At 45.0% G+C, this 22,705-nt stretch overlaps 1 protein-coding gene across 2 annotated transcripts in view; it reads right to left on the reverse strand.

Annotated features, from left to right (window-relative positions):
- The window catches only part of LOC133346052 (thrombospondin type-1 domain-containing protein 7A-like), a 234,534-nt gene that overhangs the window by 120,083 nt on the left and 91,746 nt on the right, over positions 1 to 22,705 (reverse strand). For both annotated transcript variants that reach the window (XM_061557346.1, XM_061557347.1), the window contains 6 exons: positions 20,769 to 21,723; positions 19,972 to 20,235; positions 14,954 to 15,135; positions 13,811 to 13,879; positions 7,804 to 7,959; positions 6,785 to 7,009 (listed from right to left, as the gene is read on the reverse strand). In XM_061557346.1, coding sequence (XP_061413330.1) covers positions 6,785 to 7,009; positions 7,804 to 7,959; positions 13,811 to 13,879; positions 14,954 to 15,135; positions 19,972 to 20,235; positions 20,769 to 21,723 — 1,851 coding nt within the window. The remainder of the gene's footprint in view (positions 1 to 6,784; positions 7,010 to 7,803; positions 7,960 to 13,810; positions 13,880 to 14,953; positions 15,136 to 19,971; positions 20,236 to 20,768; positions 21,724 to 22,705) is intronic.

The following is a 22,705-nucleotide window of genomic DNA, read 5'->3' on the forward strand; positions in this document are numbered from 1 at the left end:
TTATTAGCCCATTTACATGTGCCACATTGGGGAAGAAGATGACAACCTGCTCACGGTCTTCCCTACTACGTGCGAAAGCACAACGAATGTCATCACACCGGCGGCCGAATGCCCGACAAAGGTATCCCGGTCCGAAAAAGCAACAGCACAAAGAGAATTCCACAAGGTCAGAGCAATGTGAATATCGGCCCATCGCTGCGAATCATGCAGCTTAACGTCGAGGGCCCCTCCAGTGCGAAATGCGATTACATTGCGAAGATTCTCCAGTTTCAAGAGGTCGACGTCTTTGCACTGGAAGAAACGCATCTGGATCGACAGTGCCCTCGGTCAAAGATAATCGGATACACTCTCATTGCTGCAAGCCACCATCCGAAACACGGCCTTGCCACATACGTAAAGAACGACCTGAAGGACACGGTCCAGGTCGTGCCACACACCTCGCCACACTACATCGCCATCGAGATCAACAACGTGACAGTGGTCAATGTCTACAAGCCTCCAGGTATGGAATGGTCGTGTCCGGCATTACCGCAGCCAAGCCACCCTATCATCCACATAGGCGACTTCAACAGGCACCACACCTTGTGGGGCTATAGCGCCAACGATAGAGCTGGTGAACAACTGACATCATGGGCAGCGGCAGAAGACCAGCACTTGCTCTTTGACGCAAAAGACCGCGGTACTTTCAAGTCGGCCGAGGTGGAAAAAGTGCTATACGCCCGATTTATGTTTTGTGTCTTGGGACCAGAACTGAAATCCGATGCCGTCGACTAGAACAATCCTAGATGACTTCCCAAATAGCCAACATAGACCTTTAATGATCCTTATCGGTCTTCAGATTGCGCTCTTCCGCTGCGTACCAAAACCGCGTTGGAATGAGATCAGCTGAATGGGTGAATTTCACTGCGGACTTGGAAGAATCAGTTGGAATGAGACTTCCACGCGCAGTCAACTACCGTCGCTTCGTTGGTCTCATCAAGGCAGTTGCCAAGGCCAACATCGCAAGAGGCTTCAGAAAGGTCTTCACTCCATGTTGGACTCCAGAAAGCGAACATTTTTACCGGAAATCCAATGTTGATAAGAAGCCGGAGACTGCAAAAGCCTTACTCGAGTCCCTGAATTTGCAAAGAAGAGAAAGGTGGCGCGAAACAGTTGAGGCACTTGACTTTGCAAAATCGAGCCGTAAAGCCTGGCGCCTCCTGAGGTTGATGGGTGCTGCCACGATGCCAGCCTATAAACCTCGGCAAGTCAGTCCTGACGAGATTGCTGGGCAACTTATCAACAATTCACGAATTTTAATCGACAAAAGCATAAGACGGCAAGTCAACAAATGCAATTATTGCACACTAGATAACTGCCAAGAAACCTCTCAATTCTCCCGTCCATTCTCAGTGGAGAAAGTAGATGCCGGTATTGCCCAGTTGAAATGCGGGAAAGCTTCAGGTCTTGACGATATCTTTCCAGAATTCATCAAGAACTTAGGACCAAGAGCAAGAAAATGGCTAGCCACATTCTTCACTGACATCTAATCCACAAGCATCATTCCGAAGCCATTCTGAAACCAGGCAAGGACGCATCGGACGCTCAAAACTATTGCCCTATCTCCCTACTCAGCGTCTGCTATAAACTAATGGAGCAGCTTCTGCTCAAAAGGATGATGACCACGCTTGAAGAAATAGTTCCCCAGGAACAAGCAGGATTTAGAACTGGTCGAAATTATTGCGACCAGGTGCTTGCCTTAACAAGTCACATCGAAGCCAGTTCCGAACGCCAGCTCAAAACTAGCAACAGCTTTCATCGACCTCTCTTCAGCTTATGATACCTGATGGCGGAAGGGACTCATACTGAAGTCTGCGAAAGCTGTGCCTTGCCGCCCCACAATTAGACAAATCAGACAAATGCTGAGCAACCGATGGTTCACCGTCCACCTAGGTGAAGCTGCCAGAAGCCCTCTAAGATTAAACAATGGACACCCGCAGGGATCAGTTCTGGCACCAGCGCTGTTCAATCTCTATACTAGTGATATTCCAGCGACATCTTGCCGGATGTTCACATATGCGGATGATATCGCACTCGCAACCCAAGCATGGAAAATGGAGGACACTGAGGCAGTCCTCGAAAAATATTCGAAGACTCTGGAAGAATACTTCAAGAATTGGCGCCTTAAGCCAAATCCATCAAAGAGCATTGTCTCCGTCTTCAACCTGAACAACAGACAAGCTTCAAAAACGTTGAACGTTAACTTCCGCGGGGCGATGCTAAGGCATGGTGAACACTCTCGGTATCTAGGAGTTACCCTGGATCGGACGCTTAACTACCATCACAACCTCAAACAAGCTAAAGGTAAAACAAAAGCACGAGTGAATATTATTCAGAAACTTGCAGGAACAACCTGGGAAGCGATGTCAGCATGTTGAACATATCGACGCAAGCCCTGGGGTGCAAGCCCTCACACGAACCTTGTCGATGCCGAAATTAATAACTCACGTCGTATCATCAGCGGTTCCCTAAAGTCTATTCCACTCCCGTGGCTTCCTGTGCTGGCGAATATCACTCCAGCCAACATCCGACGCAATGATGTGACGACACGGGAATGCAACAACAAGATAATGAAAAACTTGACTCTGCCGCTCTATCAAGATCTAAAGGAACCCCCACGCCCAAGGCTAAAATCCAGGAGACCGTGCTGGATACGCGCCTCCGCCCTAGCAGCTGACAATATAGACACCACCACTCGGTGGTCTGAATCATGGGTGGCTATGGACGTGGAAAACAAAAACATCATTCACAATCCGGCGGTGGAAGTACCAGGATTCTCTCTTCCATGACAACTATGGACCACGCTGAACCACGCTCGAACACACACAGCAGATGCGTGTACACATTCCATAAATGGAAGATCAAAGAATCGCCCAACTGCGTCTGTGGAGAAGTCCAAACCATCAAGCACATCACCGATGAATGCTCCATCCATGCACATCCTGGCGGTATCGCTGAAATTCACACTGCGTCAACCACATCATTGCCCTGGATGAGTCATCTTTGCATTCATTAATGACGATCATTAACAAAAAATAAAAACTGTGGCTTTTCACAATGCCATATGAAAGAACAAGATCTGCCACATTCATCATCTGGATTTTTTTGCTTGAAAATTTTGAATGCAAATGCTTCGGCTAGTTTGTGTCATCCTCATTTAAGTCGGTGTATTGTATTGTAATTGTACTACTTTCATTGATGTTGACCGCTTTGGATTTGCTTCCTATTTAAACAGTTTGTATTTTAACGTATAAAAGAGACGTCCAGTCTCGAAGAGTTCTCATCATCATCTCGCCATGTTCAATCCACTGCTGGATTAAGGCCCCCCTAAACCGTTGCTATATCTCACGATCCTGCAATCTAAAAGAGTGAGCTCCCACCTGGTAACAAATGGATTTTCTGTAACTCCAATTCTCCTGGCTCCAAGGAGCAACGCATTGGCATTACGCTCAAACGTGACAATGCTGTGAAATCACATGTCCTGAAGTCGGGCTGTATCCGTCAAATGTTATGCAATTTGCTCAGGTACACGGTGGAAATGCAGGTTCTCCTCGAAAGATATAAAGTGCTCCAGCCACCGAGTTTATCTTACAAAACGCATTATATGGCACAGATGTGCAGGTCAGCTCTGAATTCCTCTCATTCCACACGTCCTCCTCCATCCTCAGACGGGAGTTTGAAAAACCTGTCCACAGTGGTGAGGCCAGATAGAAACGGTGAGTGCCCAAACCTGTCTCCACCTGTAAGTCACCAACTGGTCTTGTGCACCCATTTACTCCTCTGTCGGTATTGGGTGTGATCAAGGTCGGTAAAGGTGCAGTCCCTGCAATTGCTACCTCACTCCACAGCTGACAGAAGACCATCCACTTGAGAGAACTCTGGAGAACCTCTCTAGGAGATATTTGGCCTCCTCTTCCACGCTAACCAACACAGCATGGCGGCATCCCTGGGTAAACATCTATAATACAATAACATTTGCATAACCATGAACGATAGCATCGCATTAAATCTCTTTTTTTTTGCAAGAGCCTGAGTGTATTGGACTCTTTTGGCTTGTCTGCCTACAAACTGAATTACAAATGTACATGTCACATGCATTATATCATTGCATAAAATGAAACATTCTGTACCGTGTACTTTGGCTGTGTGTAATGTTGATTAACAAAGAGTGAGTGATTATAGCCGAGGTGATGTAAAAAAAAAGGTCACAATAATGCATAGGCGAAGCAATCAGATGGAGAGTAGATTAGATGCATGGCCCTTCTCAAAGTGTAATAACTTTAAGTCTAAATTATGGCATAATTACCAATGCAAATTGTATCAAAATAATTACGTAAAGTAAGCAAACACAACAACAACCAAGCTTTACATTCACAGTGTGCTATATTTTTTGTTCTATCGTTTTTTTTTGCTTGAGCTTGTTTAATATTTGCAGATTACTGAAAGCAACTTGACGTAGACCGAGTTTGTCATTTTCATTGGGTAATTGATATCTCTGAGATCCCTGCGGAATTGCAGAAAAATCCACTGCAAGACACTGCAATTTACAATATTTCTTCCATGCAGCTCGGCAGAAATGACTTTGTTAAGTGCTATATAAATCACACTTTCCACAAACGCACCACGCATATGCACAACCAGTAAAGCAGTCGATAATGCCCCAAGTTTAAGTAATGGGTTTTCTAAGCACATCATCAAAAACCTGAATCCTATCCCAACAATACCTTTTACAAACCTTATACCGTAAATAACACGAAACATGTGCACTGCATATATATGAGCATTTAATAATAATAATAATTTACAGCCGTTTGTCAATCCAGTGCTGAATAAGGGCCTCCCCATGCTGTTTTTGTCATGGAGGTGATTTTACGATACTTCACCATGCTGGTCACTGCAGGTTGGTGAAAGGGATGGAGGGGGGGGGGGGTGGCAGTAGGGTGGCCAAGACACGTGCGGATGTAACTCGCTCACTGATATTAGCCCTGGTCCAAAATGGAATTAAGGTTTCCGGTGTAACAGGCTAAACTAACCGCTGCCCCGATTAAACCCGGGTATAGTTTGGCCCAGGCCAGAGTATACCCGGGGGGATAAAGTGTCCTCGGCTAAACTAGACCCCCCGGGGGTTTAAACTCGACTGGGCCAGACCATACCCCTACAGGTCAGAATATTCCCCATGTGAAAGTTCAAACGAACTTCACTCGATATCTAAAAAGCGTGTAAATGGAAGTAAGAATCTCAATTTGATCAATTGAAGCACTTTTAGGGTTAGGGATAGGGTTATGGTTAGGGATAAGGTTAAGGTTAGGGATAGAGTTAGGGATAGGGTTAGGGTTATTATGACTAAAGTTTTTCTGGTTGAAGCAGTCTATGTGTTTACAGTTTTAAATAAAATGTTGGAAAAATTTAGTAATTCATGTGTACATCGCTCAACACTATTACTATCATGGGGGTATGATTTGGCCTAGAGGGGTATAATTTGGCCTAGGCCATTATATAACCCAGAGTATAAATTGGCCAAGGCCATAATATACTCGGGTATAATCTAGCCGAGGCCGTTTTAACCCCAGGTATACTACGGCCTGGGGGTATACTACAGCCTGTTACACCGGGTTCATAGCGCAGTGTGCTAACCACTGTCCACCCGACTGTGTGCGCATGTGTGCAGATCTTATTTCCCTTTCTGATTTACATGATTAGTGTGACATAGATGAAGCATAAAATCACCGTTGTTACAATGGCAAATCGTGGAGGGATTTCCGAAATGTCTTCATATTTTCTTCTTCTTCTTCTTTGAACATTAATGAGAGTTAAATGAGACATTACCACTTTATTATTTGGTTCAAAATTGCCAATTGTGATGCTGAATGATTCCGAGCAACTAAATATGTGTCTGGCGCTGGTGTGGGATGATTGGCACCAAAATTAAATCGAGAGACACCCGTTCTCATTATCTGTAAGAGCCTGACTTGTAATCTGGCAAAGGGAAATGGGTCATACATTACACAAGAATGGCAGATCAATCACCCAGCAGGGGTAAAATAGCTCTGTTTTGAAAGTCAATATTCCATCCCTTTTATGCATATTTTCTTCTCTCTCACACACACGCACAATGCAATATGTCAAAACTTTACAGCCACCATATATATGTACGCACAATTAATATTTTAGTTGACGCATGCACATCGTTAATGGTGTACACTTTGTGAATAAATGCGATGAAGTTTCTGGATACTGTTCTGAAAATATATGGTGGCGATAATCATGAAGGGTAGAATGATGCGGCAAATAATCAATTAAAATTGCTTCTTAAGCTCATGACATGAGCGTTGAATCATAACGAATTATCCAATTCGCTTTGGGAATAGTTTGTTGGCAGAATGGTGGTGGTGTGGAGGCAGGGGAGAGGGGATTAATCATTCCACCAATAATAATAATTATGAATTTAAATCTAACGAATTAAATATATAATTAATTTGGGTTAATTACATGCCAATGGGAGGAGCAGTTGCGATAATTGTTGGGACAGAAGCAGCAGCACAAACCTGGAAAGAGGACGACAAGCCGTGCAGAGACAGCTCAAACTTAATGCCGAATATTTACGTCCACACACAACAAACAACGCGGCGGCCATCCAAGCCAAAGACCAGGAATGTGTGTGTGTGTGTCGCCATCGGCAGCCGTATTGTGTGGAGGAACAGGCAGCTCCCCCCCCCTCCTCCTCCTCCTCTCACATTTCCCTTACCCGTGTCTTTCCTGCACACGGTCAACTGGTCGCGCTCGCCCGTCCCGCAGCGAGCTCCACCCTCCGGGAAACAGGCACCCACGCCGGCCACCTCCCAGCGGAAGCACGCGGGATCGTCACAAGGCAGCACCTCCGCCAGGTGAGAGCAGTCGCCTTCTCCACCGCCGCCGCCGCCGCCGCCCGCCGCCGCCTCCCTCACAATTTGCCTCCTCCTGCGTTTAAATCCTTGGGCGATGCATTTGAACCAACGGGGGCAACAAATGTCATCGTCGAGCAATTAATCCGGAGCCGACGGTGAATTCCACAGGGTTTAAAAAAGCGTTTTACCATTCGTGATTTATACAAGTATTGCATTTAAATATGCTGGTGGTGGTGGTGGCGGGGTAAGGTGCGGAAGAACACACTGGAGCATGTGTTAATCTTAATGAAAAATAGCACAAAAAGATGTTCATAAGCCTGTTGGCTACATTGTGAAATATGCTTGTTTTATAAGCCATGAAATGTATTAAAAGTTAATTAAAAGCCAAAAAAATTTTAAATAAAAATTAACCAGATTTGCATTTGTGGATCAGTTTAATACTTTATTATCAAGTTAAAAGCCATGAAATTGATTTGCTGCAATGATTTACCCAATCCTATTTTAATATGAATCCTTTGTCACTTTATGCGGCACATACAGTTATGGCTTTTCAGCGCGGTGTGCTCCTGCACAGCAGCATTCAATTTCGTGTAGATGGCATCCTGCCTCCTTATTATTGTCCCAAATGCACGGAACGCCGCAGACGTGCTTCACAGCTCCTCATATTTCAGCGGCAGCGCTGCAGCTGTTGTAAAAAAAAAAGTGAAATCGGCGGCCTTTCGGCCTCCCATGGAGGGATGATTGGTGAGCCGTCGCCCAGTTCGACAAAGCATTAATCCACGGTGTTGTTGATCCCCTGCCTGCGATGGCTCGTGAACATTTTTTTGTGCTTGAGCCATTCCTCGGCGTAGCAGCCGCTGCTGCCTTCTCCACGAGGTACCTTTCTTGCCGGGGGTTTCTCCACAGTTTTCAAAGGTGCAGGGACCCCAGGCTGTCCACGGGGTCAAGCGACACTCAGCAGGGCAGGGCACTGAACATGCCTGCAGCGTCTCAGGCTTATCCACACCACACAGGCTGTTGTCCACTGGTCGCGACGCTGCAACACACGAGAGTGGGGTTCATCTTCTTGGTTCTTTCGGTAAAGTCACGTAGAAGGGAAATAATAAAATAATAAAAATACAACATAATAAAATACAATTCTCACGACGTTTCGGCCACAACGCAAGCAGCCGTCCTCAGGTGAAGAACAGGTCTGTCGGAAAGACTTGTTCTTCACTGAATTCAGACGCTGTCTTTCCGACAGACCTGTTCTTCACCTGAATTCAGACGCTGTCTTTCCGACAGACCTGTTCTTCACCTGAATTCAGACGCTGTCTTTCCGACAGACCTGTTCTTCACCTGAATTCAGACGCTGTCTTTCCGACAGACCTGATCTTCACCTGAATTCAGACGCTGTCTTTCCGACAGACCTGTTCTTCACCTGAATTCAGACGCTGTCTTTCCGACAGACCTGTTCTTCACCTGAATTCAGACGCTGTCTTTCCGACAGACCTGATCTTCACCTGAATTCAGACGCTGTCTTTCCGACAGACCTGTACTTCACCTGAATTCAGACGCTGTCTTTCCGACAGACCTGTTCTTCACCTGAGAGTGGGGTTGTCCATCCGAGCCTGATTTCCATGACCAAAAGTTTGTTTTAATCGATAATCCTTTTGAATAAATTATGGTACAGGATTACAACGTTGAGTGATGCTACCATGGTGTAACGGGCTAGAGTTTCCAGTTCAATTCCACCACTTGGCAAAGCAGTTAAAAGAATGGACAGGGTTCTTAAATTCCCCTACCTTTTTCCACACAGCGTTATAAATGGAAGAGCAGGCCAAATAGCCCCTATAAGGGTTCTCTAGAGCTCCCTCTAGTGGAGGGCCTTATGCCGAGCGTTATGTGCGCAAGCAATTGCAGGGCTTTACCTCTAACTATTACAATTTCCAGATATGGACTCCATTAAAATATACATTACTGGAGGTTTCTGGGTGGCTCAGAGGTCATAGCACCGAGCGAGCACACCGAGCGAGCACACCGAGATTATGGATTTGAATCTGGGTTTCAGCCACTCGTGATTAAAGTGTGTTTTCAGGTATTTCAGTTGATGGTCTCAGTCCAGTCACCAATGATGAGAAAAAAAACAATTATATAAATGAGAATTGGTTTAATTTATTGGAAAAATTCCAGCTCTCAGAATGAGAAAATATTTTTTCCCATGAAATTAAGATTTCTTTGTAGCATAGCTTGTGTGAAGGGCCAGTGGTTCCCTTAAACTTGGACGTTTTATTTACCATTTAAAACAGAACATCATGACCAGTCTTAAGGAGAAACCCACATTTTTTATCAGATTATTTATTCTAATGCTTCCTAATTAAGGATGAAATAATTAATCAATGAATTAGCTATATCTGTTTATCAGACTGTAACGTGGTGTCATAGTAATTCTCGTAAACAAGATCCAAAATAAAAAAATTGCATAAAGTTATGTTGCTATTAGGGGCCTACTTTATAAAAACCCAGCAAATTGATGAAAGGATTCCCCAAAATCATGGCAATACATAACCAGCGCTAAATACCTTTTCAATAAAAAAGAATATCACGTGATGTCATCACGAGCAACGTCATCTTGTTGTGCACCTCGGGAGGTAATATTATTATCACCGATTAAATACTTCCACGGACAAATGCAAGAAAGCATGTTGCCTATGCATGAAAATTGTTCCTTGTTTAAAACTACGATGAACTTTACTTGTGTATTTGCATAAACGCGTAATTGCATTCATAACATGGTAGCTATCTCCATTATTTTACCTTAAAACTTATATCCGCTCGTCAATTTTCACCCCAGAATTTACATGAAACGCACACGTGCAGTCTTTATGAAAAGTTGGCACCCGTGGAGTGTGATGAGTCGAAGAGGGGCTGGGAATGGATCTGACAGAATGGAGGGTAGCTTCAGCCATGGACCTGCCCCTTAGGCAGAAACTTGGGATGGATTATGAATATTAACGAGTTTTGTGAGGTTTGTCTCACCAATCTGAACAGGTTGTCCTTGCCTATACGATGTGATAACGACGTTCGTGGCACAAACCTTCACTGGCACACTGATTGCATCGTGTGACGCGACATTCCTAATTGGAGTAAAAAAAAATAATAACGAATTTCGTGAAGCATGACTTGCCGGCCTCACCATAAAACATCTTTGACCAGACATTGCTGTTTGTGAAACACCTTGATTGGTTTGAATGCCAAAGTGGTTTGTGGTTCTTGTGCCTTTCACATATTTTGCCAATTGATTTTCTTTGCCAGTAATTGTTGCTGGGAGTTTTGTCTTTTTTCTTGTATCTGGCAGAGTATAATCATTCCATAATAGGAAGGTCATCATTCATGATTAATGGGATAAATTATCTTGAAAAGCATCTGTTAGAGCCACACCACTTATATTTGTTATTTGTATACTGTATACGATGCCTTTATTGGAAATATAATCGATGATGTGGCTTTTAAGACTGCCATGTAAGGATATTAATCATATTTTTAAATTATGTGACGGAGTGGCTTGGGAAACAAATGCCAAAGTCAAACCACTGATCCGACACCACAGAAATCCCGAGTCTGAACCTACATATAAGCCGCCCTCGATTAAACTGGGTTCTCCAGAACTTGCTTCGATTCCTCTGCCTACGACAGACTGCCTCGCTGTACATCATAAATCTGCCACCTGTTTCTGTACAGCATCTTGAGATGTGGTCGCATTTGGATGCCACATACATCCGGTTGTATTGTGTCGTAGAATTTGCATTATTGTCTGTGTTATGATTGTAACAATGTAATTATTTCCAACAATAAAATTATTTAATTTCCATTACAGTATTCTATTCTATTTTACTTTCATTGTTGTAATAATGACCATAACACTCACCTCTAACACAGTGATTCTAGCTCTGACCTTCACAGCTCCAGTCAGAACAATCAACATTATCACATCAGAGAAATATGAATCTTCGGGGTCACGGTGGCTTCCAGTTTCCAGGTTCGACCTTGCCAGTCTCTAACCTGAGTTGAGTCAAATGAATCTGGACTGGACTCAGAGCCCGTAGCTGCAGGTCTGGCTGCTGAGACTGTGGGACAGTACTGACGGTTGTCAGGGAGCCTCTCTCCCCAGGTTGAACAGGCAGCTTGCGTTGACGTAACTGAAGGCAGAGTACTGGAGGAGGAGGCCACTCAGAGTGCCCCTCTAGTGCTCGACCAGCAACAGATCACTTCTGTGCCCTGTTGCTGGTCTCTCGTAAAAGCTTGCCATGAAACGTGCGTACGTACGTGCTATACAATGGGTCAATAAAATACATTGGGTCGATGTAACAGAATCGGCATAGCGATGAGTGTTCACACGTGAGCTAAGAGAAAAGTCGGTTTCATCACAGAGATTTGCCGTAGGAGGCAAGCTTCCAGAAAACCATTAATGCCACGCATATTTATTTCTTGTTCACATTCCAGCAAATCCTGATTTTGCCAAGAAAATTAGTTAACATTATACACGTTTAGCAACTTGTAGCAATTTCAGCATAATTAGCAGTGATATAATAGTTTGCTTAACCAGATTTATGACCATTGGCTTCCATTGTCATTGGTGTGAAAATAAGTTTCATTGATCGCTACGGAATTACATGTGGAACAAACCTTCATACTTTTATATCCAGCCATTTCAGTTCCATTTATCCATGAATTACTTGTCCACATAAGGTAATGTCATTCATAAGCCTTACGTTTTTCCAGAGGAACCATTACAATGTCGATTGTGTGCCAAGTAGAAAGCGAAGTAAAAACTGTATGGGCAATTAATATGAAATGTGGTGCAGGAGTAGTCGCACTCGGCAACTAATCCATCCAACTGCTGCGTTTATGGATGCATATTTCTACTCTTCTTCTCTTCAAGCCTTTGGTCTTCACCACTGTTGGGGCTCATCTGCTCTCACTGCCTCAATGCGTCACTGCTTCTAAGTTCTCTTCAGTTCTACGCTTCTTCCCCGATCCGTTTCAACTCGCTCTCTTGATCCACCTTTGATGCCGCCTACACATCTGACACACGGCTCTGCCACGCGGCTCTGCCACGCCCTTTCGAGCCTTCTGCGGATCCATTCGCAGTCACCTGCCACCGCTCATCATCTCTTTTACGTGTGTCCATTATAAACGCAGCTTTTGCCTCCACATAAATTGCTGCGTGGTCCGTTTTCACTGTTTGCAATGACTTCCGGGCAGAACGTACTTGTTCGCAACACGGCAGTGGTAAGATGCCCAGATTTACACGACCTCGTTTCGTACACATCCACCCAGTGGGAGCCCTTGAGCACTTGACACTGACATGAAGAGAACCCTGCCTGTAGGTCCTGGCTCTTGTGCTACATATGATAAACACCCGAGCCTTAAGAGTCTCGTTAAAAAAGTGACTTCGAAGCACCCTTGAAAAAATTAATCGCGATGCCTTGCATCGTTTTAGTTTCAGATTATTTACTATTATTCATTGTATCCACGGAGGGGGGGGGTGCTTTTAAGGTGACTCAGTCCCTTCTAAATTCTCAATTAAGAGATGGGAGTGACATACTTTCCTCATATACACAGGTGAGAGCTAGAGCAGAATGCACGAAAGACGAAATTGGATCATATCGTCACATTGTTTAGCGTTTAAGATTTGTTTTAAGTTTGTTTAACAATGGCTGTTTCCCTCCATCCCATACTTTTGTATGCCCTCCTCCCTTAAAAAAAAAAGTCACACTTCCGAGTTGATAGAATTTGTGAAGCTAGAAACAAACAAATGATTATTTCTTGCGTGAAAACAAAATGTGTACAACAGCAGGAACCATAACATTAGCGGGGGGGGGGGGGGGGAAATCACGGAGCGTTCGTTGCGTGTGCGGTGTATGGCTGACAGAATATCAACACGCACCACTCCCCGGGAAGCCAATCTCTTTCCTCAGCACTCAAAACATCACGCTAATGACCAACACAACAAGCCCAATTTACAATTTGAGAATGTTTCTGGACTGACATTAAGTCTTCCACAATTGACGCATGGCAGGGGCACTTTCTGCAGACTGGTGTTTGCAGCTCTGTCACGTTTGAATTTGAGTTATTTTCCACTCAAGGAGTTGCATTTCAGCACAGCGCCCCGTGCTCACACTAACTCCGTGTTCAAAATCCAAATCACGCTTCGCACACTTGACATCGACGCTAAAGGGATGCCCCATCAGTTATTTGCATATGCGGACTTACTGTCGTAACTTTTGCCAAGGGGTGCAGCATTTCATCTGCAAAGTGTTTGCAGTTAAAATGCAGCACACTCAATGTATGCTTTGGAATATACAAATGTTTGAACGTTAACATTTCAAATAACCCGCACAGCGCAATGGCACAGAAGCAGAGTGATGCACTCGCCAAAACAAGTCAGTGCCTAACGTTCATCTATCATGCTTAATTACACGGCACTGTGTTCAGTTAATTAGGCATATTGGTGACACCTGCGGCGATACTGTGTAAGAACCAAGATGAGATATTGTGCTCAAACAACGCTGGCGTTACGTGGAATTGACTGGCACGTCCATGCTTTTCAACATCGAGAGTGCTATTTGTTTTGGTTGAGGCGAGCACCACTGGCAGGTCTTGCGAGGCACACAGTGATCCGATGCCTTAACTGCGCGCGTGCCAAACATGCACACACACCGTCAATGCGTCAACAATAACAATTTAGATTAATATAGCCTCCCCGTTCGCTTCGCTACTGGCTCAAAAAACCAACAGGTTTAAATTGCAACACCCAAATAAATAAATAACCTCCCCGTACTGCCTTTTTCACACGGCATATAGAAGGTAATAAAATTCACATCAAGAGCAATAAGCGGTTTTACCTGAGATCTCGTAGGAAATGGAGAGAGATGGTGCCACGGTTGGCCTCATTCTTGACTTGGACAGCATCTCTGTGGACAACAAAACGCCAAGCCATCATTGACCACTAATGGGCATGATATTTATTTTTTTCCGATGCATTAAGCTGCAAATGAATCTCCTTTTTTTAATGAGGATGTTCTGCACCTTTGGCGGAGGAAGAAGAAAAATGCAGCTTTATGGGCCATTAAGCAGGATTTGCGTTGCCAAGTCAAGGTGACTAAGTGGCACGCTGCACCGGCTATTAATGTGCTGCTAATAATAATCCTGGCTATCAATAAAGCAAATGCATTCGCAAGGGATAAAGTCATTATCTATTGCGCCTAATTATGTTGAGAAAATTATTTAATTCACGCAAATCATTGCTGTTTTCTGTGTTCTAAACGATTCGAGTAAATGGATTTTTTTCAGATACATAAAGGAAAACAAATGCAGTGCTAGAGTCAGTAGCTCGTACTCGTCATTGGCTACTTGTAAAAGCAATTAAATTGTACCATATCTACACAAGAGTATACCCATTTAAATGTGTCATCGGAATAACAAAGGATTAAATGTTTAACACTTAGCGATATAAAAAAAAGCAATGCAGATGGTAATATATAGAGCTCAACTTTTTTATTGCTTACACTAAAAATGTCCATATTCCTGTATTTTTAATTGAATCTGTAGCACCTTTAATAACGAGGGTGTCAGAAAATGAATTGCTTTACATGTGCAAAGTTTGTTTTCTATGCGGAAAATTTCACTTTAAAATTCTCACATTTTCTTTCTTAGTGACACACAAAGCATGGCAATTGATGCCCATGTTGACCCATATGCTCCCAAGTAAAGCAGCAATGCAAAAGCTGCGACCACATTTCCAAGGATTCGAAAAATGCCCCAACACGCTGTGTTGGAGCGACTGCTGTAGGTTGTTTAGAGAGGCCCTCTGGTAATGAAAGCTCTGCCTCCGGAGGATAATGTTAATTTGACAGTGTCGATTTTTTAAGGCTCGGTGAAACCGGCGAGCGCTGATAATGCAGCAGAACGAGCGCCGGCTGCGGAGTGCCAATCTCGCCACCGCTTTGCTCTCGTCGGAGCTGGGCAGCGCTCGAAGCTTCGCCCACCTTGCCGCTCATGCAGGGAGTTTAGGTACAGGATGAGGTTCTCGTTGGCCATGATGCAGTAGACGTCGCGAGTGCGGAGGCCTCCACCGCACAGCCCCGTGTGGTTGGCGCGCCTCCGTTCCGGAGCTCCCATCACCAGCTCCACGCGGCACTCGCTCCACTGCGCCACCTTCCACACAAATCTGTGCACACAAAGAGACCGATGGTCCCCCGCCGTGTACGCACGTACGTACGTATGCATGATGCTGAACTTCTTTTGCACTGCACGTAGCCAACCGCGCTAAATCGGAGGTGCGGGAAAAGTCGCCTAATCGGAGGTGTATCCTTCAACAGACTGTTTGGGGCCAGTGCCATTCATGAGCACCTATCGATGAAGGCCAGCAGGCACCACGGGGAGCAGCGGTGCGGCCCAGACACCACACGCCTTTTCTCGCCAGTGCTAATGCTTTTTGCAAATTGCACCGCATCCTCATTTAAGGCCCCAGACAAGCTCAGATATGACGAGCCACTGATGTTAGCCAAAGCTAGGACTCGAACCTGGCTCGTGGTGCTCAGAGTACATTGCCTTAACCACTGTACCAGTGCTCTCTGCAAACGCACAGATCTGCACGCACAGACGTACAAGCATGCGCAAGCAATCCAGTTCTCACAGACGTTACTACAATGCCCGTGTACATCACTTACTGGCAGATAAAAACAAATACAATCAACCTCAGCTCATCAAATGCAAAACTGTGCATGGCTTTGAGCTAACTGACATTTTCAGCTCTTTCAGCATTTGTTTTGGCTTCACGTGCCAGTAATTCAAACCCATATCAGCCCATCCATCTCTCTTCACTTCAAAATGAAAATGCATTCACATCAACACTTTTCCATTCCTCGTTTTAAGTAGTTAAACTCCAAAGTAACGTGGCACATGGCACAGAGATTTGCATGTGGCACGACTGATTGTGTTACTTTAATTTCAAGCATAATTTATACAAACATTGCTTTTTTCTCTTCAGGATTTTCTACCGCTTCTCCTAATAAATTGCCTTCAAAGATGCACTGGCTTGTGTAACAAAGAGGGGGGGGGACGTGTTCTGATCTTTTTCTAAATGTTCAAAAGCACAACAGATCATTATAAACGGCATAGATTTGCATTTTTAGTCATTAAATTGTAGCTTGCAATTTATTTCCTTATTTATTTATTTGCAGCATTTTTAAATGGCATTCCCCACCACTGAAAAGACAATCACAGAATCACATTAACAAATAACCTCTAGAATCCCACCTCAATGCATCACGCTATGCAACGGAGGCACAAAGCCAATTGGGTGCAGAATTAAGATGTATGCAGTTACCCTCCTCTGTTCATTCCACAGTCCAGAAGAGAGTGTGAGAGACAATCTAAAAACGGCGGCGCGGGAGTGTGTGCCTTAAATTAGTTATGCTGTAGTTGGAAACGGTGGTGCCTTTTGGAGGCATTTGAAATGATCTGAGAGCAAGAGAGAGAGAGAGTGCTTTCCAGCAAGGCAGTTGAAATATGTCCCATTTAATAATGGACGCGACAAGCAATGTTGACCCTCTTTCACACCATACATAGCCAACCGTGCTAAATCGGAGATGCACCGCTGGATGAAGGGACATGCCCGAGCCCTCACCGTCGCCCACGGTTGGCGACATAACAACAGCCACACTTGAGGACGGTAAAACATATTTCGAATTTGGTAAGAAACTGTTACAAGCTCTCTCTTGATTGTTTTTAGAAAGTTTCTTGGTTCTTTCGGTAAAGTCACGTAGAAGGGAAATAATAAAATAATAAAAATTTTACGTAATTAAATAATTTTCACGACGTTTCGGCCACAACGCAAGCAGCCGTCCTCAGGTGGAGAACAGGTCTGTCGGAAAGACAGCGTCTGAATTCAGGTGAAGAACAGGTCTGTCGGAAAGACAGCGTCTGAATTCAGGTGAAGAACAGGTCTGTCGGAAAGGCAGCGTCTGAATTCAGACGCTGCCTTCCCGACAGACCTGTTCTTCACCTGAGGACGGCTGCTTGCATTGTGGCCGAAACGTCGTGAGAATAATTATATTATGTTTTATTTTTATTATTTTATTATTTCCCTTCTACGTGACTTTCCGAAAGAACCAAGAAAATGAATCCCTGCAGTCACGAAAGCTTAAAATTGTTTTAAGAAAGTTTCTCATTTCGTTATCGTCATGTGGTTCAATGGCGTGGGTTAACGTTATCTGTTATTTATGTACTTTTTGTCCTGCAGTGCGGCCAAATGCTCATGTAAATGCGCCAAATAGAATAGCTGCACTGAGGTGATATGAAGAATCTATCTTGTAATTTAAATGTATCTTGTAATTTGATTGTCTGTTGCGGTTGCACCTGAATCAAGAGCCGAACGGCTCACAGGGTTATTCCAAATAACTGAAACTGGAACTGAAAACTGAAGAAGGTGCGACCAATACACACAGGTATGAGTAGAAGAGAAGTCGGACCAAGAGACACGCTTTCACTAAAGTTATTCATAGCGACAGGTTTGTCAAACAAATTGTAGATATCTGTCAGAGAGATACAACTAACGAATGAGGAGCAGCCAAAGGAAGAAACATGCCTCAGAGGATGTCCACCGCACAGAGGGGGATTATGAATCAACTCGCGTTCAGATACACGCAGTGGATTGCTCAGGCCTGATAGACAGGGTATTGCAAAAAAATTACCCAATTTCAAAGCAGTATATTTCACGATGGCAACATGTTACAATTACACAAACAGTTACAACCGGTTTCATGAGTTATCAGGTTTTACTAGCCATTTTATAAATGCTCTATGTGCCCTCCACCAGCTGTACGGACAACATCGAGACGATAGTTGAATTTGTCCCAAACGCCTCTCTTCTCACGTGTTCCTCTGAGGTGCATGGTCGCCCTGTGCTCTTCCCCTTACATCAACAGCCCGTTTCCTCAAATCGTCGGTACCAACGACGAATGCTCTTTGACATTGGCGGATCAATGCCAAAACGCCGTTGAAACGCACCCTGCACCGCAATTACGGATTCAGTTTTGCTGAACTGCAGAACGCAAAACGCCTTGTTGTGTTGTGGGGTCACCATCTTGTGAATAACTGAGGCTAGGGGCTGTTTGTGCACTGGGAGAGGCATCTCGCAGTAATCATTTGAAACTTTATGCCCCGAACTCTCAAGTGGTACGAATTTCATTCATGGGCGGTTCGTGGTTGCAGAGATATAGCGATTTCAAATCGGGTCCATCGTTTTTAAACACCCTGTACACAATAAAAATAATGTAGTGAGTTAAGTTTCATGCAATGGCCCTTTTACAGAGCAGCTATCACCGTTGCCTGAAATATGAACCTACTGAATGTCTATGTTGCTGTATGAAGGAGTGGAAAATAACAAATGTGGCGAAATTATTTTCTATCTGTGATCGTACGCAGCTGCCAATGGCATTCCTTTCTTTTCTGTTGAATAAGTATTACTCGTTGTGTGTATTTGTTCCACCATTGCTTTCAAATTCCGTATTGCTCTTTAAAGCTGAGAGAGAATCAGCACCTTGCGAGTGGGAAGGAAAATGTCAACGCCCACAAGAGTGTACAGATGAACTCATAGCCCAGACTTTCGTGTCAAACACATCTTCTCCATTCACTGGCAAATTGCACAACAGGACTGGCCGCGCGTCTCTTCACTGGTTGCAACAATGGAATGATTGCCTGTGTTTTCTCTCCACAGTTACAGTGATGTGGAATCCTTTAGTCCCGGTGCTTAAAACAAGTGCTCATCGTGAACACGGGAGATGGCGTGTGCTCTTAATTTTTGTTCTTCTCCATTGCAGTAAGTCACACGGGACTTTCCGACTCGTTATCACGCTTGATCGCAACGGGAAGAGACCGTGTGGTATAGATCTCCCCATACATTAGGTGAGAGAGACCGAGCCTTTATATTATAAGCTGATCATTTAAACGGTTCTTCAAGTTCTAATCTTCCGGTTGCAAGCTGTTCCATTTGAACGTCAGTAGCAGCGAATGTTTGATTTGTGGGACACTTATGCTCAGCAGCAGTTACACATAATACATTACTGTAATCAAATTACCAATTGTATCAATGTTAACCAGCTGTATTGCTCCAATCACAATGTACCAGATAACAATTTAGCGAATTACTTTCATATTCATACAGAATAAAAAAAAAAGTATTTAACGAAACATATGTGGAAATTATCATGTCAGCAAACCGGAGTTGACATGAGGACAGCAGCAGCCATAGCATATAATATTATTTATCCAGGAAGACTCTTTTTCAAGAGCGTCCTGCATTTGAGTTGTCTGGCCTTCACCAATGATATTGTATGTGTTTAGCTATGGGGGGGGGGGGGAACGGAACCCCCAGAGAAAACCCACACGCACAAACTCCGCAACATGAAGGTGGCCGACTTTGAAATCAAACCAAGGCCTTTCTTGCCAGATAAAAAACATGCTTATGCATTCTGCTTATTTCCAAAAACGAACTCTACTTAATGTATGTCTGAAGAAAATAGCCACAAATGTAAGCCAGTAATCAAATTAATGTTTATTTTGTTCCCTAATACCCCACTGTGCTCAATTACCATTGCTGCCGTACGAAAGACTTCTCCATTTATTTGCTCGCACTGCTCGACTCTAGAATTCCCCCGCATCGCCTCTTTAACAAACTTTCTAACGTATTAGCTCTCATCTATAACACCTTCAACGAGTGCGGTTTGTTGCTGGCCGCTTGGATGTTGTGGGGACTCGTGCTCAGCGACTGTGATACTTAAAAAGAAGGATTACGTCACATCACTCACTAAACAAAAACTCAAATGTATGGGTGTGTGTTGAACTTCTTTCGCACCGTACGTAGCCGACCATGCCTAATCGGAGGTGTGGGGGAAAGGTCAACAAACTAAAAACACGCACAAAAAACAAACCCAACACGAAATAATCAGTAATCAGAATCCGGTGACTTCTCAAACCAAGAAAACCCCTCGGGGGTGCTTACCGTGGACATGGCGTCAGCGTCTCCCCGGCCTCCTCGCTGCAATTTTCTCGCTCGACGAGCGGGGGGCAGACCTGGCCCCCTCCGAGGGCGCTGACCCGCACCGAGCGGGAGCGCGTGCGAACTCCGAGGCCCGCGTCCATGCCGCCTTCGGGTCCGCGGCATGTCCGCGAGCACGCTGACCAGGGCGCCCACTCCGTCACCACGCAGTCGCGTGGCAGCAGGCACGGCTGGAAGGCCGGCGAGGGGCTCTCCGACAGGCACAAGCTGCGAAGGAGAGTCACCGTGGTCATCGGCAGTGGCCGCCGCCGCCGTGGTCAATCCGCCACCGAGCTGCTGCCACGTCTACCGGTCGTGCGATGTTAAATCATTCCAGAAGGCACCTGCACGCACATTGATTTCACCACTCAATCTCCCCGGTAAATGTCCGCTCAGGCACGTTTTAATTCCAGATAACTGTTCATAAATGATTATATATCGACGATCCCCTTTCAAGCCACTGCTGGGTGAAGGCCTTCCCCATGTATGTCATCACAGAGGTCGGCGTGAGTTGGAAAAACTGTGGGAGCCCAGGAACAGTTCAGATATCGCTCGCCACTGATGTTAGAGCCACGGTTGGGAATCAAACTTAAGTTGCTGGGTTGGTAGCACAGTGCACTCACAACTGTGTCACCTTCTCCACCACAGCTGTTAAGGAAAACAAAATTGTTTTTGCGCAAATGTTAATAGCCAACATTATCTTAATTCGGAAAACTACGCATCGATTGGTGAAAAGCGTCAGCGCAGCAAATGGGACTTACGTCAGTGGGGCGTTTTTTCCGTCGCTCCTAATGCACCGGACCTGCCGGCTCTGATAGCCAATCTGCACATCCCAAGGGGACCCCCCTCGAGGCCAATCATGAGGCGTCGATCTCCACTGCTCCTTGGTCCATCGTTTTAATTCTAGACCCTCTCGAGGCAATCCGGTAGAAGTACCGTTGACTGGAAAATCGGGTGCCGTTTTATTGCGCATTTCGGCTCTTGTAGTCCTGCTGAAATTGGTACCATTTGGTTCTGCATTGTGTCCCACATCCCGAATGAAACGTCCGATTCTAGCCGGTCTGCAGTCGCTCCAAGGTCCGACTCTGAGGCTGTACTTGAAGCCACCGTCTCCCCCATCACAAGAAGAGGCATCTCGGCAGCTGCGGACTTCGGTGAGGTTGGGGCACAACGCTCCTCCAAACTCTGGTGGCACCAGCACGGTGCGTGTGCGGTACTGCAGGCCCGAGTCTGCACCGCAGGCACGCTCGCACGGGGACCAGGTGGAGAACTCTGACGCAACACAATCACGTGGGCAGGCAGCGGTGCACGACTCCTGGTCAGATGGTCTTGGATCAAACACCCGGCACAGCTGCTCCATGTCGAGCACCTCTGTTCCGTTATCTTTCCACGTGCAAACGACATCTCGCTTTTTCCATCCAGGCAGTCCATCCTTCCCACAGACAGGCGCCAGCGATGGGGAGTTTAAGTCTGGACGAGGCTCACACGGTCTCCACTGTCCAACATACCAGGTCGCCAGCGCACGGTGTTCCTCGCAAACGTGGAAACACTCCCGTTGAGAGGCAGGCCGCTCAGACACTACCTGGGCCTCCCCCTGCTCAGCCTGCAAACAGTTCGATCGAAGCGTGGTCCAGCCTTCCACGTGCTCGCACCACACCTTCCTGACCTGCGTTCCACCCGCTCCACATGCTTCGCCTCGACATTCCTCCCACGGTCCTGGCAGTAGAGAGAGACAAAAGGCATGGTGAGAGACGTCCTACTGTGTGCAGGTTTTCATGCTTGTGCTGTATAGCCCTGCGGTGGGATTTAGAGTTGTAACATGTTGTTGGTTCGGCGTGATGTTTGACGTTCCACTTGAAGCAAAACGTTGGACGTTTTACTGAACAACAAGCAGTACACCTCAGAAACACGTCAGGGAAACCAAAAATACAGAATGGCCTTGTCAACTGCAAAACATTTTGAGAATTGTATTGAAGCATTCAATATACCCGCACCAATTTTTTTTTACATTTCTTTCCAGTTGGTAGTCATTATGTTTCAGGGTTTTTTTTAATGTCGAGCAAAGCAAAGCGTTGGTATGCAATTACAAAATATGCGCTCGACACATCTTTATTATAGATGTATGGTATTGAAAGAAATGTGTTTGATTGAGCACCGAAATGTTAATTTATCTGAATATGTGCATCTATTTATATAGAGACAGACGTGTATTTTTATTACCAAAATATTGTAATGCATGCAAGCATGCTCTGCAGTGTACATGTAGATTTTAAGATACTCACAAAGATCAGAAAACCAGTTTGAAGAACACGTAAAATATTCTCTCATTTCAAAACTTCACAGAGATCTCACCGAAAGGATTATTTACTTAACGTGAGATGTTTCAGTTTTCATTTCCAAACTTTTGAAATAGTCATTGGCATACACGTTTCATGTGCAACAGGCAATATACTGCACACAGGGACACGGATCCTCTCCGGGCATGGGAATAACCCGAATTGATGAACTCTCACACGAGCGGAGCGTCACCTCACAAACTGTAGGTTACCTTTTACGTCTCAAGGTGCTATAATTGCAATTGCAATGAAAACATTCTAAGTAATCCTCTTTAACCCCAGCTGTACATCAAAGTCACGTTTCGCCAGCGGCAGTGGGGGCAATGATTAAAAATGAATTAAGAACCAGGCAGTTTCTCATT

The sequence above is a fragment of the Lethenteron reissneri genome, chromosome 23, assembly GCF_015708825.2.
Source record: "Lethenteron reissneri isolate LAM-NWPU_2019-01 chromosome 23, ASM1570882v1, whole genome shotgun sequence".
Classification (NCBI taxonomy): Eukaryota; Metazoa; Chordata; class Hyperoartia; order Petromyzontiformes; family Petromyzontidae; genus Lethenteron; species Lethenteron reissneri.